Source organism: Protopterus annectens, chromosome 5.part1 (genome assembly GCF_019279795.1).
Source record: "Protopterus annectens isolate FY-2018-M chromosome 5.part1, PAN1.0, whole genome shotgun sequence".
Taxonomy (NCBI): Eukaryota; Metazoa; Chordata; order Ceratodontiformes; family Protopteridae; genus Protopterus; species Protopterus annectens.
Genome location: NC_056736.1, coordinates 425,442,222 through 425,456,806, shown reverse-complemented (window position 1 = coordinate 425,456,806; position 14,585 = coordinate 425,442,222). Strand labels below are relative to the sequence as shown.

General features: G+C 42.5%; 1 protein-coding gene across 1 annotated transcript in view; it reads right to left on the bottom strand.

Annotated features, from left to right (window-relative positions):
* Window positions 1–4,461: 4,461 nt before the first annotated feature.
* The window catches only part of LOC122803186 (olfactory receptor 2AT4-like), a 172,673-nt gene continuing 162,549 nt past the window's right edge, over window positions 4,462–14,585 (bottom strand). The window contains exon 2 of the mRNA XM_044072798.1: window positions 4,462–5,432. Coding sequence (XP_043928733.1) covers window positions 4,462–5,432 — 971 coding nt within the window. The remainder of the gene's footprint in view (window positions 5,433–14,585) is intronic.

The window sequence follows — 14,585 nt, the reverse complement described above, 5'->3', positions numbered from 1 at the left end:
GGTGAGGTGCTTTTGTGGTCTTTCAAGCTGTTGGAAGTGTCTTGTGTGGTACATCTCAAATGGGGCATTGTACTCTTTGATGGGTCTGATGAGTGACGAGTAGAGGGGCACTATAACCTCTTTATTTCTAGATGCAAACCTCTTAGTAATTAGATGGGCCACATAGAAGGATTTCCTAACTACTTTGGCAATATGTTTGTCAAAGGAAAGATTACTATCTACCTGGGTCCCCAGATCTCTTATTACCTCTTCTGCATTAAGGAGGCTGCTGCCTATGTGGTAATTCGTGGGTGTTTTGTTTTTCCCAAACGGGATGACTATGCATTTTTTTGCATTTAGCTTGAGGCCATGACTTTGACACCAGGTGTCTGTCTCAGTAAGGCCTTTTTGGAGGATGTCCGTGTCAGCAGGAGAGTCAATTATGGCTCCCAGTTTGCAGTCATCGGCGAACTTGGTTAGCCATAGTTCTCCTGTGTTTGCCTGTACTTCTGAGAAATATATGCCGAACAGGAGGGGTCCCAGAACTGAGCCTTGCAGGACACCACTTCTGACTGGTTTAGAGTCAGACCTGGAGCCCGCTATTCTTACTGTGTGAGTTCTGTCTGCAAGCCAGTTGGCAACCCATCTTGTGACATAGGGGTTTATGTTCAGGCTGGTGAGTTTTTCTATAATACCCGAGTGAGGAATGGTGTTGAACACCTTGGCGAGATCAAGGTAGGCTGTGTGAGCCACCTTTCCCTCATCTATGGCCTTGGTAATTGTCTCGAAGAAGTCAACCAGGTTTAGTAGGCATGATCTGTCCTTAACAAAGCCGAACTGGGTCGGGTCAAGTGTTTGGAGGTTCTCAATGTCTTTGTTAATGAGTTCCATGATGATGCGCTCCATAGCCTTGCAGACCAGGCTAGTCAGGCTTATGGGGCGATAGTTACCAGGGTCAGTTGTGGCTCCTCCTTTGTGGAGCAGAATAACCATTGCTGTGCGCCATTCTATGGGCATGTAGCCTGTGGAGAGGCTGAGGTTGAACAGTGTGTTTAGGTGGGGGGGTTAATTTGTTCTGTAGTTCGTGCAAGATGCAGTCTGGGACACCATCTGGCCCCTTTGATGCTGTGTTTTTGGCTTTTGAAAGGGCTGTTTTCACCTGTGCTTCTGTGATTTCTGGGACACTACACTTTTCCAGTATTGTTGTGGGCCCTTTTGAAGGTGAGAGGGAGGTGAAGTTTGCACTGAATCTATCTGCCAGTATGTTGGCAATATCAGTAGGTTCAGTATATTTTGTGCTATTTTGCACTATCTCAGAACATATCTGCGAGTTGCCACTTAGATTTTTGACATAGCTAAAGAAGGCTTTGTGGTTATCTTTCGCGTCCTTGGCTATTTTTCTTTTGAAGTTAGCCTTGGATGATTTTATGAGGAACCTTAGTTTCTTACTGATACTGATCAGGGATGTCTTTCCTTCTTGGGATTTGCTTTTTTTCTGAACTAGTTTCCTCCTTTTGTTGCATAACCTGTTTATAGCAGGGGTCCACCAGACTGGTTTCCTTCTCTTAGGGGAGTGAGTCTTGGTTTTGCTAGGGATGGCACGATCCATGCATCCTTGTAGGTGCTCATAGAGTGTAATTGTAAAGGATTCTGCGTCTTGGGCAGTGTTATCCTTTAGCATGGGGGCTGTGAAACTTACCACCTCTGACTTAAGTAAGGTGAAGTTTGCTTTAGAAAAGTTTTTCACTGTGGTTTCCTTGGTTGGGGGTGGTGGTGGGGTGTGGACATCCAGGGTGATTAGTTTATGGTCTGATCTAACCAGTGATGGGTTGACCTCCAGTACGGAGCACCTGTCGCCCATGTTGGTGATGACCAGGTCCAATATGTTGTGGCCTCTGGTATGGGGAGTTTACCAGCGGATCCAAGGCATTTGAGTTGATAAATTCCAGGAAGCGCTGAGCCTGGGAGTTTGTACTCAAGTAGTTTTCCCAGTTAATGGAAGGGTAATTGAAATCTCCCAAGATCAGGGTGTTCTGTAGGACCTTCATGTTTTCCAGTGTCTCCAGAAAGGCAGAGTGGTGGTCCTGGGTCATGGAGGGTGATCTGTAGCAGGCCACAATTTGCATTGCAGATTTGCCCGATGTTAGTTGCACATGGATGATCTCAGAGGTATCATGCTGCGCCACTAACCTGGAGGTGTGGGTATCCTTGATGTATATGGATACACCCCCTCCTTTTGTGTTTCGGTCCATGTTCTGTGGCCGAAATGTGTGGTATGAGTTGTAGCCCAGTAGTGCTGGAGTGCTCTCTGGAGCCTTGAACCAGGTTTCAGTTACTGCACAGATGTCGACGTTCTCCATACTTAGGAGTGCTTCGAGTGCATGCATTTTGAGATTTAAACTCCTGGTGTTGAGTAGCATAACCCTCAGTTTTTTACTTGTGCTGTTTACAGAGGTGGGTTTGAATTTTGAGCCTTACCTAAAAAATACACTATGGGGGCAACAAGAGCCTTGGCCAGTATTCGAAAGCCAAGGGGTGACAGGTGCAAGCCGTCTCTTGTGAAGCAACGCAGCTTGTTAAGCATGTCATCCCAGGCTGACAGACACTGGATCCCCTTTGAATGACACCAGAAGCTTAGCCCATTGTTGAAATTGATCATTTTTTCTTTATACTGAGGTATCATTCTTGGTGAGGGCAGGATGTTACTCAGGGTCAGGTTCATACCCGCCTGGGCTACATGATCAGAGAGCTCTTCCATGTCTCTTTTCATGTAGTTCAGGGAGGTATGGCTCAGGTCGTTCACACCAACATGAACAATGACAGAGTCATATTTGTACTTGTTCTGGAGTGACCTGAGTTCTTGTGTTATGTGATGGATTCTGGCTCCCGACAGGCAGCTAACAGTAACCTTCTCCTTGTCCAGCCTAGTGAGTGGGGCGTCAGTGTGCCTGACTATTGAATCACCTATTACTAGTGTGTTAGGTATGTTATTTTGCCTTAAGGGCTGTGATTGTGCGGCACATTGATTTTGTGTTTTATGTGTTGTCTGGTTTGTGACGGGAGGTGCAGGTTTTGTGGGTGCCTGCTTTGGAGCTCTCTGATGCTTTTGCAGGTTTTTATTTAGAGCCTCCGAGTATGATTTTGTGTATTTATGTGTATCTTTTGCCAGTGCTGGTTTAGTAGGTCTATGTGAGGCTGGAGGTGTGGTGTAAGTGTTAACCTTCTCCTCATGACTGTCTGTTCCAGTCTTGGGTGGAGATACCTTAGCCTCCAGTTTGGCTGTATAATTGCATCTCTCACATATGTTAGTGTTTTGTGGTAGGAGGAGAGGGCTGTCTGTGTACATGAGGCAGTTGTAACATTGCCTCAGGATACCCAGATTCACCATCTGGACTGGAGAGTACACCTGAAGTTGCCCTTTGGTCATGCCTGAATAGTAGGGTGAGCTGCTTAGTCACTTGGTTGGTGAGGGGTGGATAAAGAGCCTTGCCCTGCTGGGCAGTCAAGTGATGGGGTATATTAGTGCTTGCTATTAGGTCTGAGCAAGTGCTGGACTGTAGGATGCTTTTTGAGTGCTTAGGCTGAGAGTTAGACTAGTTTCAAGTGAAAAACTAAAGCAGACTTGGAGCCAGGAATAATTTAACCCTAGCTAACCGGTGCTGCCCGGCACACAAAACCATGCAACGCATTTTTTAAACTACTAACGTCTGGGCTGGAACCACTCCTCCAGGGACAGATGGCTGCTCAAAGTTCCTTTCTCTCACAGGTGAACAGAGAAACTTCCCTCTATCCAAGTAAGGTATGGGCAACTCAGAAACTTGTAATACATATATCAAGGTTAAATGTCACATTCTTCACAGTATGGCCCAGAAAGAATCAATTCACTTTCTTAGATAACAAATGCATAAATTAAATTAAAATGGGTTGGCAGTTAAGAGTTTAAGGCAGCAGAAATACTGGATAACAAACCAATAGGCCAGTACATGGTAGTATTTGCTAGAAAATGGTAACATTTTAAACTCATAGGAAACTGTCCTGCATGCAGAAAATAAGAACAGCTCATGCACAGATGTGGCTTAACTAGCTCTTTGTAGCCTTGATGTGAATCTGTCTGCCCTATGTGGTCTGCACATGCCACAGGTGGAAAATATTTATCATAGTAGCCCCACCTGTAGCTTAATGATGTGTGTGGTTGTGTATATAATTTACCTAGTTTTACATATTGCTGTTTCATAATTTGTTATGACTGTGCTGCTAACCACAATAAACATGGATTGTCTTAAACCTGATTTTTAAAATTGTATGGACTAGTTGTAACAAAGAAAAAAGAGCCAGGGGGTGGGAAGTTGGCATAATGGTTAAAGTGTTTACTTTCGAAACACAAGCCGCAAGGTTTAATTCTCTCATAGTGCTAATTAGCTAGGCTTAAAATAACCCACAAGAGTAGTTAGTATAGTACTAATCTGTGAAACTATGACATTCTCAGATGTTATGAACAATTATTCTTGCTTTTATAAAATTTTTAACAGCCTCCTGAACATCTTTGTTTCTCAGTGTGTAAATAATTGGATTAAGGGTAGGAGCAAAAACAGAGAAGAAAATAGAACCAAGAGCATGGAATTCATCAGACACATCAGATCTGTAAGAGGAAGAACTAATAACAATTGACACATAATATATTATCACAACTGTTAAATGAGAACTACAAGTTGAAAATGTCTTCTGACGCCCAGCTACAGAATTCATTTTTAGTACAGTTTTGAATATATTGATATATGAATATACTACAAGGCAAAATGGCATGAATACTACTACAATAATAATTGACATTGACCAGATGTTAAGAGGCGTGATATCTGCACAGGATAATCTGGCAATAAAAAAATGATCACAAAAGCAGTGATTAATTTTATTTGTACCCCTGAAGGGAAATTGAGCAGTAAAAATAGTAATTGACACAGCTACTGTGCAAGCCACTGCAAAACTCAGTGCAGTCATTAGTATGTTAAATGTTTTATTCATAATAGACATGTAATGCAGAGGGTTATACACTGCTGTATAACGATCATATGCCATTATCATAAGAAGTAAACATTCAAACTCTCCCATGGTATGCGAGATGCACATTTGTGCAAAACATTCAACAAATGAAATAGTGTTAGCATTAATCAGGAACAATGCCAGCATTTTAGGGATGGTTGTAGTGGTAAATATTATGTCTAAGACAGCAAGGTTGCAAAGAAAGAAGTACATGGGCTTGTACAACTTCCGATCTGTCACAACTGCAATCAGAATTAAAGTATTTCCTGTTAGTATTATAATATAGATGATCAGAAAAATGATGAATAAAGCTGGTTGATAACCATGGAAATATGGAAATCCTGCTAGAATAAACTCTGTGATTTGACTGTGGTTTTTATTGCATGTCTCCATTGCCAATGTAGAATTAATACCTGAAAAAAATGAAACAAATATTATTACCATCTTAAACTGAAAATTAGTTAAATATACAAAATGGAAATGTGAAAATGGCACTATATTTTTTATTTGTAATTTGCCTTTTTTGCTGCTTTTTTCATATCCCTGTATCTTACCAAGTTCCTCTCCTTCTCCACCAGGCCACAAGACCTACCTTCCCCTCCCTGGGTTAATCCTGACCAATGTCCAGTGCTGGTGAGGAGATCAAGGACTTATGGACAGAAGCACACTGCTGCTAAGGAGTGTTTTTTACTAATTAGCACATGTATGTATGTATGTAATGCCAGAAGGAGGGGTATGCAATGGGTATCAAAGTTGAACTGCCTCTATCTTCTGAAAGTTACTGATGTCATCACCACTCTCCATGAGTTGCATGCACACAAACACACACACACACACACACACACACACACACACACACACACACACACACACACACACACACACACACACACGCACGCACACACACACACACACAGCACTTAATGTTGTTTTCCTCAGTCTCAGCTGGGGAACATAACAGCAACATTGTGCCTCTGTAATGCACACCTGTCTCCTCCATCACAGGATGGGCATACCCATCCTTCCCTGCAAGCACCTCCAACACCTGAGCTAATATTTGAACCAGGATCACCTGGGCCATTGCCAGCACTTTATCTTTCTATGCCATGCTGCTGCGTTTTAGCCTGTTGGTGTTTATACTTTATCAACTGTTTTTATTTTAGTAAATAATGAAATGTATGGATTTCACTGTAACATGGACTGAGAGCATATAAAAGGGGAAAGAAGAGTATACTGAATGGCACTAATGTTTAGGCCACCATTAGTTGATATAAAATGCATGTACAATAAGCAATGCAAGGTAAAGCTGTATGCTGTGAACACCTACAATTTCATAAAATAGTACAGGTATGTGTAACAGAAAAAAATAAGAATCAGAAGGGGTAAAACTGGGGATTCTAAATGCTTGAATATGGAGGCATGTGACTCTGTCACCCATCTTTTAAACTGCAGAGTCAAGGTGAGTTTATTTTATAGCCTTTTAAGGGGACTAATATTTTAATAGCTTAAATATGAGTAGTCATATTTTAAAAATTGTCATATGTTAAAATTTGTTTTCTTAGAAGTTACAGTGGGTCTTCATTAATAGTCTGGCTTTCTCTTCTATCTCACAACACATATTTATTGGTTCATAGGTTCATATGCGTTTACTAGGCTAACAACCACAAGAGCCTTTTTAAGCCTAGCCATGCATCCCAAATCTCTGATACCCTTGATAAGTGTAAGCAGGGGTTTTGGAGATAAAACATTTACAAGCAGGGGCCTGGGAGATAAACCATTTACAGGTTGCCTGTATCCATTAGAGACATAGTTGCCAAACCAGGGATGATGCAATCTACTAAAGTATATTTTTGGTTAGAAGATAAGAGTATGGAAGGCACACATTGAGCTGAAAATCAGTAAGTACACACTGAACTTTAAATCATGGCTGCTATTTTAATGTTTCTGGAAGGAGTCCTGACACATCTACAACAACGAAACTTGCTTAGATATTCTGCCTCTGAGAGGTTTTATACTTCTCTGTTTTTAAAAAGAAAAATAATATGTTTTTAAGAAACCATCACTAAAATGTATTTCAATAATGTTATGCTTGTACATGTATTTCAGTCATATGTTTTATGCTGTATTCACATATATACTATAAGATTAAATTAGGTGATATTGTCTATGTTTAAAACAGCTTATGTAATATACCATGATGTCATAGTTTTCCTTTGAAGGTCTTCATTCTAAAATAATACATATTCTTACTTCTCTTACTTATAGTTATAATAATCCCAGGGATTCATGAAGCTTGCGCCAGGCACCGGAGTAGCGTCGGCGATCCAGCGCCAAATATGGCCGCCAAGCAATCCAGGTAAGAGCTGTTTCCACGTGCACTACCAGCATACGGCAGAGCTGCACAGCTCCCGGTGCATGTATGCTAATAATCCCATGCGCAGCAGTGTAGCATGCAAATGAAGGTATATAGCGATTCAAGAAGTGGTGCAGGCATAGAGTAAGCATGTAGAAATCTAAACCAAAAAAAAAATGGTTTACATTTTGTCAAACATAAAATCTGAGCCATGAAAGAGGACCAGACTTACGTATTATAATGTTAATATATGCCAGTGGCTAAATATATAGCCAATGGCATAAAACAACATGCTCAACATATAAAAAATAACATTTAATGTCATGGCCACACCAATGCAAAGTAAAACCGCAGTGCATCTGTGCGCAAACGGGATCACAAGGAAAATAGATTTAGATGTCATAAAACTGCAATGTAACACAATTCATGATATCCCCATAATAGTCAATGGCACGCATGCTACACCACAACCATGGTGCAAGGGTTGCTAAGGGTCCGTGACAGTGTTCCATGTGGTAACTAGGAATTAGCAGTCAATGCCATGCAAATGAGTCAAGTAATACTGAATCGCAAACGCCCCGCCAGCATAAGGATGTACCACACGGCATAGCGATACAACACTGAGGAGTGGCCTGGAGGTAAGCATGACATCAAGAGAGGGGTGTGCCACCGTAGCTGTAAGTACATTGGATCATTGCTAATATGTGTTGCGTGTTGCTAAGCAAAGCCGCAGGATAGGGGTGTGGAAGCAGCCATAGCTTTGCTTAGCTGAGAGCACACAAGGTAACCGAAAGTTCATGTGAACATGGATGAAAATGTGCACGAAACCCGGTAAACGGCTGTGCACGGCATGCGCCACAGCTGAAACAGGAAGGATACGGGAAGACAATAAGGAAATGCTGCAGCATGGTAATTGGAGTACAAATGAGTAATTAACACCTAGAAACTCACAGTGGGCCATAGACAACAGCTAACAAGGCTGCTAGCAGCTACCTGCAGAACAGGAAAGCGGAGGTGCCGTACAGCAAAGAAAAGAGAACTGTCCCAGCAGAACAAAGCAAACTTGCAGTAGATCAGCTACATAACACATTTCCCAACACAATCCTGGGTTGTGAAAGTACAAAACAAGAAAGGCGGCAGCTGGATGCATGCCTGACAATGGGAGGGGAATCATGTTGAAAACTGAAGTAAAGGGCAATAGATGAATCATGGCAGCCAAGCGTAAGTCAACACCAAAGGCCCCACAATTGCAGTACCTGCTATAAAACCAATAATTAAGATACCCTGCAGCTGGAATAGCACAAGCACACCCAATTACACCAGCATCATCCATTGCACAATAGTATAAGGTGTGAAAGCCCCACACACACACTTGTGTATTCCCAGACACTCTGCACCATTGGTGTATACAGATGGGGAACTTTTAATATGTACATGTTAGGGGCCACCATAGCTTTGATTCACCAGCATGTGTTGGAGACTGACGGTGGTGTGGAGGATGATGCTGACAACCATCTCAGGCACCGGAGGAGGAGAAGAGTGTTCAGACCCAGGGTAACCTACCAGGGCCTACATGATCTGGAGATAGTAGAGCATTACAGGGTGGACAGGGACATCATACAGCAACTTGTTGAGCTATGCCGGCCACGCCTCAATTCCAGAAGTAACAGAGGGGAACCCATCCCAGTGGACACAAAGGTATGTGTAAGCTTGAGAATACTAGCCACAGGTACCTTCCAAAGGCCAACTGGGGATATCATAGGGATCTCACAGGCATCAGCATCCAGGGTACTCCACCAGTTCCTGGATGCCATGTTACCACATGCCAATGAGCACATATACTTCCCCAAAATGCAGGAGGAGTTGGCCAGCAATATACGTCTCTTCCACCGTGTGGCAGACTACCCGGAGGTACTGGGTAAAATAGACTGCATGCACATACACATCAAGTCACCACCTGGTGCACAGGATAGGCACTACATAAACCGCAAGGGATTCCCCTCCATCAACTGCCAGGTCATGTGCAATGCCCAGGGCATTATCATGGATGTGTGTGCTGGCAGCCCTGGAAGCTATCATGACTCCCACATCTGGCATGCCTCACAGCTGTATCAGGTATTTGCCAGGGGGGACATCCCATATGGCCACCTGATGGGGGACGCTGGCTATGCACTGGAACCGTGGATGATGACTCCCATCAGAAATGCACACAAAGCCATGCAAGAACGCCATAATGAGGCAAACACAGAAACCAGAATCATCATAGAGTGCTTGTTTGGGATGCTGAAATCATGGTTCCATTGCTTGGACATATCTGGTGGAGCCTTGCAGTACTATCCAGGAACGTGTGCCCACATCTTCATAGTATGTGCCATGCTACAAAATATGATCCTGCAGAAACAGCTGCAGCAGGGACGGAATGGTGAAGACCCTCACAGCCCACCACCATTGCCAAGGGACCCACAGGCACAGGGGGACTCAGACGACGAACACCCTGTGCTAGCCCCAGTAGGCAGATGGAGGCATGCCCAGTATGCCCATGCCTTGGCAAAGAGGGAACATATAGCACACACACTGACAGTGTAGGCACTCATGGACTGACACCCTTCTACACCTGCACACACTGCAAACATGGATGGCACACACACACGATCACCTATAAATTGTCATGTATAGGTAGTCAACTGTGTGCATCCTACATAGGTAGCCCTCAACTATTGTACACACAACCACCATTGGCACAAGTTAAGTCAATACCTGAACAGCAATTTAAGCTATCAGCATGTGTCCATACTGTATGTACTGGTTCATAGATACATAGGTAGGTACAGGCCCAACTACCGAGGCCACTTATAAGCATAGGCACAATGTGTCTGCTGTTGCCACCCCATCGATTAACTAACTGTTCCTCTGTGGAGCGAGCCAACTGTGGGATCTCTGGGGTGTAGCCACTGTTCACCACCCACTCTGCAAGGATTCCCTGGAGTGTTAGTGAGGGTTTTTTTATAATGTAATCAGGAATGTAGTTCCAAATAATGGGGAGTATCCCTGACAGGAATCTTCACAGATGTTTACATGTTACATAGTATACCTTAAACATAGCTTGCATATATAGGTAGTTCTCCACAGATTAATAAACATGTGGAACACACAACCCCTGAAATGTGTGCTAATTTGTGTATTCCCAGACTGGTATAAGTACCAGTGCTTGCTCTGAGAGGTACGATATCACTGCCAGGATTAGAACACGCAACCATCTACACATTCATCACAATAACACACCACTAAGCTACCTGAGAAGTACCAGTGGCAGTCGTGTATACTGACAGGATAAAACACAAAAGGTAGGAATGTGTTGAAATAGGACAAACCGGCATGTACCCAATGAAAGGTGTATGTTTGATATATATATATATATATATATATATATATATATATATATATATATACATCATTATATTTATATATATATATATATATATATATATATATATAGAGAGAGAGAGGGAGAAAGAGAGATATATGTCGATATATGGGGATATACATATATATGTAGACATATAGATAAGTTAACAACATCTACATAACCATGGAAGTACATATAAATGGGATACCTACCACATACCGACTGCTTTACATACCGATACGCGTAATCCCGAGGCTTAAGGTCCGAAAGAACACAGTACCGAAACACCAGATGCGCGAGGTGGAAAATTACAATGTTAATGGACAGTTAGTCAGTGCTTCTGGTGTTGCGGTTCAGGTAGGTTACTGTGTGTAAGTGTGTTTCTTAGGGCTGTAGCGTGTGTAAGTGTGTGTTTTGTGTGTGGTGTGTGTTCTTGGGGGACTATAATGTGTGGGTGTGGGTTAGCTTTGTGCATCTGTTTGCGCGACCTAGGAGGTAGAATATTAAAGTAGGGGGATAGTGTGGGGGGTGCATACACCTACATGGAGGATGTAGGGGGGGCTTGGCCACCTGCTCATATGTAGTGTAGGATGGTTTGTTTGGATGTGTTGGACAGCAGTGTGTCTGTGTGTGTACGTGTGTGTTCCATGTTCGTGTTACTTTCAAAAGTTACTGTCACTGTTGGTAATGTGGGGTATGGGAGTCTGGTCCCGGTACTGTGTGCATCGGAACTCTGTGGTTTTGGGATTCCATAGGTATCCCGTATACAATGGTTGAAGTGTTCATATATGTGTATAACATGGACCATAGCAATCACACATTCCGGCACTACCAACCTTTATGAACAAAAGATATGGAGAGTATATGTCTATACACTATTACAAATATGTGCTATGGACATGAGCCAATGATAGTGTTACCACCTGTCCCACTTTGCGAGGGCCACTCCCTCTTTGGGCAGTTGTGTCCTGACCAAATATATTAAACGTGGCAAATGTCCTGGGATTATAGGACATAATAATGTCCCATATGTACTGTAATAGTCGCATACAATAGTTATTTTTGTATCTAAAATACCTACATGTTCAAGAAACAGGATAATCAACTAAACTGCTACAAGAATAAGCTTATATTTAGGAAAGAAAGGACAGTTATATCCCTTGTACTGACCGTGGGTTTGTGTCGACCTGTAAAATCTGATGCGTGTCCCAAATATGTCCCACTATGGCCATATGAAAAGGTGGCAACCCTAGCCAAAGAGGGTCAGTCACCAACACAACTATGATGACTGCAAATACCTATGAAAGAAATACTCAGCTTTCATGAGCAACACTTTATTACATTCAGATGTATTAACAAAGGGATTCAAGGACTAACATCACCTGCATGCTATACAGGAACCACATAACAGTGCCTTAATGAATCAGCCTGCAATTACCATTGTATTAGTCCACAAAAGGATAGGTGTTCAAATAGGAAAGGAACCCTCACGCACATATTGATTAAGTATAAAAGCAGTTCCTACACACCTGCATCTGCTATGCACACCCACCATCACCCCCACACCCAAACATATTACAATACAAACTGTAATAGCATCACAAATCATTCACTTACTGTACGACATCTGCAGAAGCCTTAACATACCTTGTCAGTGACACACTAACATGGCCCTATGTGAAATAGCTGCTGTTATACAATGGAACAGCTGCTGATGTTACAGGGTTTGTTTGCACTAATCCCGTTTCAGAGGGTTGTGTGTACACTGGGATGCATTAGCAATTACTGAGTAACAGCACAGTATGCTACACTTGTACGCCAAATCAAGGATGTCTGGTGAGCACACTGTAAACCGCATAACAGTTCATACATAGCCATATGGCCTTGAGCTGGCTAAACATCCTTGCCAGACTTAAACATCTGCAGAAGTATCAGGTACAAAAACCCCTGCATAAGTAGCAATGTTCTGAAATATAACAGCTGTACTCACATGTAGAACTAAATCGTCTAGCCATTACACACAGTCCACGGGAGTCATGAAGCTAATATATCTCTGTGTGTCTCCATATAGCTGTTGAAATATATCGCAAACAACACATCCAGACCGTCTTCCTCAAAAGTAAGGCAAACGGACAACGCCCAAAAGGAGTACTCAGTTATACACCACTGTTGCCATGGTATTGGCTAATAGAGTAGCTGCACAGCTGATGTGCATCTAATTAACTACTTTGGAACAGCAATTGGTGGACAGGATACCACATGTTACCGATATGTAACTAGAAAAGGATGTGTTATCACACATTCAAACCATCCGTATATACCAGCGGAACGTTACAAAGAACATTGAAACACAAACTGAAAAGGATTGAATCAACAGTTAACGACACCTTGGATTACTAATAAGGTATGTAGAACAATCATTATGTCTGTGTATGTAGTACCTTTCTGTAGTATTTAAAGTGCACACAATCCATATAGTGGAAACAGTTATCTTGTAGTGATGTATTGTTGAGCATAGTAACGCTTGTAATATTTGTGTGTACTGCTATAGGTCACAAGGCAAACACCACATACACCACAAGGGATGCTATATAAGGGCTTTGAACAGAAATACTCCTCACCAGCCGCTGTCAGTGGCAGGGCTGGTCCAACAAGTATGTGCTATAACAGGGGATAGTATATGTTGATATATTGTAACTGTAGCCATATGTATGGGTGTATTACTGAGAATAATATGTCGAAGGTTGGGCCACTGTGCAATTATGATTTGTATTGTGGGATATATTGCCAATAACTGTGTAATGTACAGTATTGTAGGCAGATACATATTACAAGCTACATAGCATTACTGTAATGTTAGCAAACATTAGTTATGTCTATTGGCATTTACAATACACAATAACAGGATACATATGTCTTTTAGTCACCCGACAGTTTATCAGTATGATAGCAAAGTACAATGGAAGAGCTAGTTAACTATCCATGTACATAAGACATGTAATATGTGCAAAGGTAGGTACTAGGCTGTCTTACCAAGGGTATTTGTAAGTCTAGCTAGAGTGTGTTGGCTTTCACCACCCCCATAGGTTGGTTCCCTGTGCCTCTGAACGGCAGAGCCATTAGTTCCCTGTGCCTCTGTCCAGCAGAGCCAATGCAGTAATCCCCGGGGTACATGTCTCTCTCTCATCCACACATCAAGGTTTCCCTTGAAGAATGCTAGTGAGGGGCCCTGCCTGATGTACATTGGAATTATGTTCCAAAGCATGGGGAGTGTCCGGGTCACGTCCTACTCATTGTTGTGGTTAGGTGTATATCCCTAGAGCATGTGGCTCTCAGGGGGCTCTGTTTAGGTGGAGCATATCCAGCAATACAGGGTTGGACATGGGCCTTGTATGTCAAGCAGAGATCACCTGTGAGTATGCGGTATGCAACGGAGTACAGCTGGAGTTTCTTAGGTTGGGCTGCATAGGTCATCTGTTTGAGGTCAGTAATCCTCTTGGTGTGGTACTGCTGTGGTCTTCCAAGCTGTTGCAGTAGTCTTGAAAGGTATATACCATATGGGGTGTTGTATCCTTTAATGTGTCTAATATGTCATCAGTAAAGTCACAATGGCCTCTTTTGATCTGGATACGAACCCATTAGAGATTAGGGGGGCCATATAGAAGGATATTCTAATCATCTTGTCATTATGGGTATTGAAGGAGAGATTGCTATCTAATGGGGTTCCTGGATCCCTTATTACCTTTTCTGTATGTAGGGGACTAGCACCTATGTGGTAGTCTGCGGGTAATTAGTTATATCCAAAAG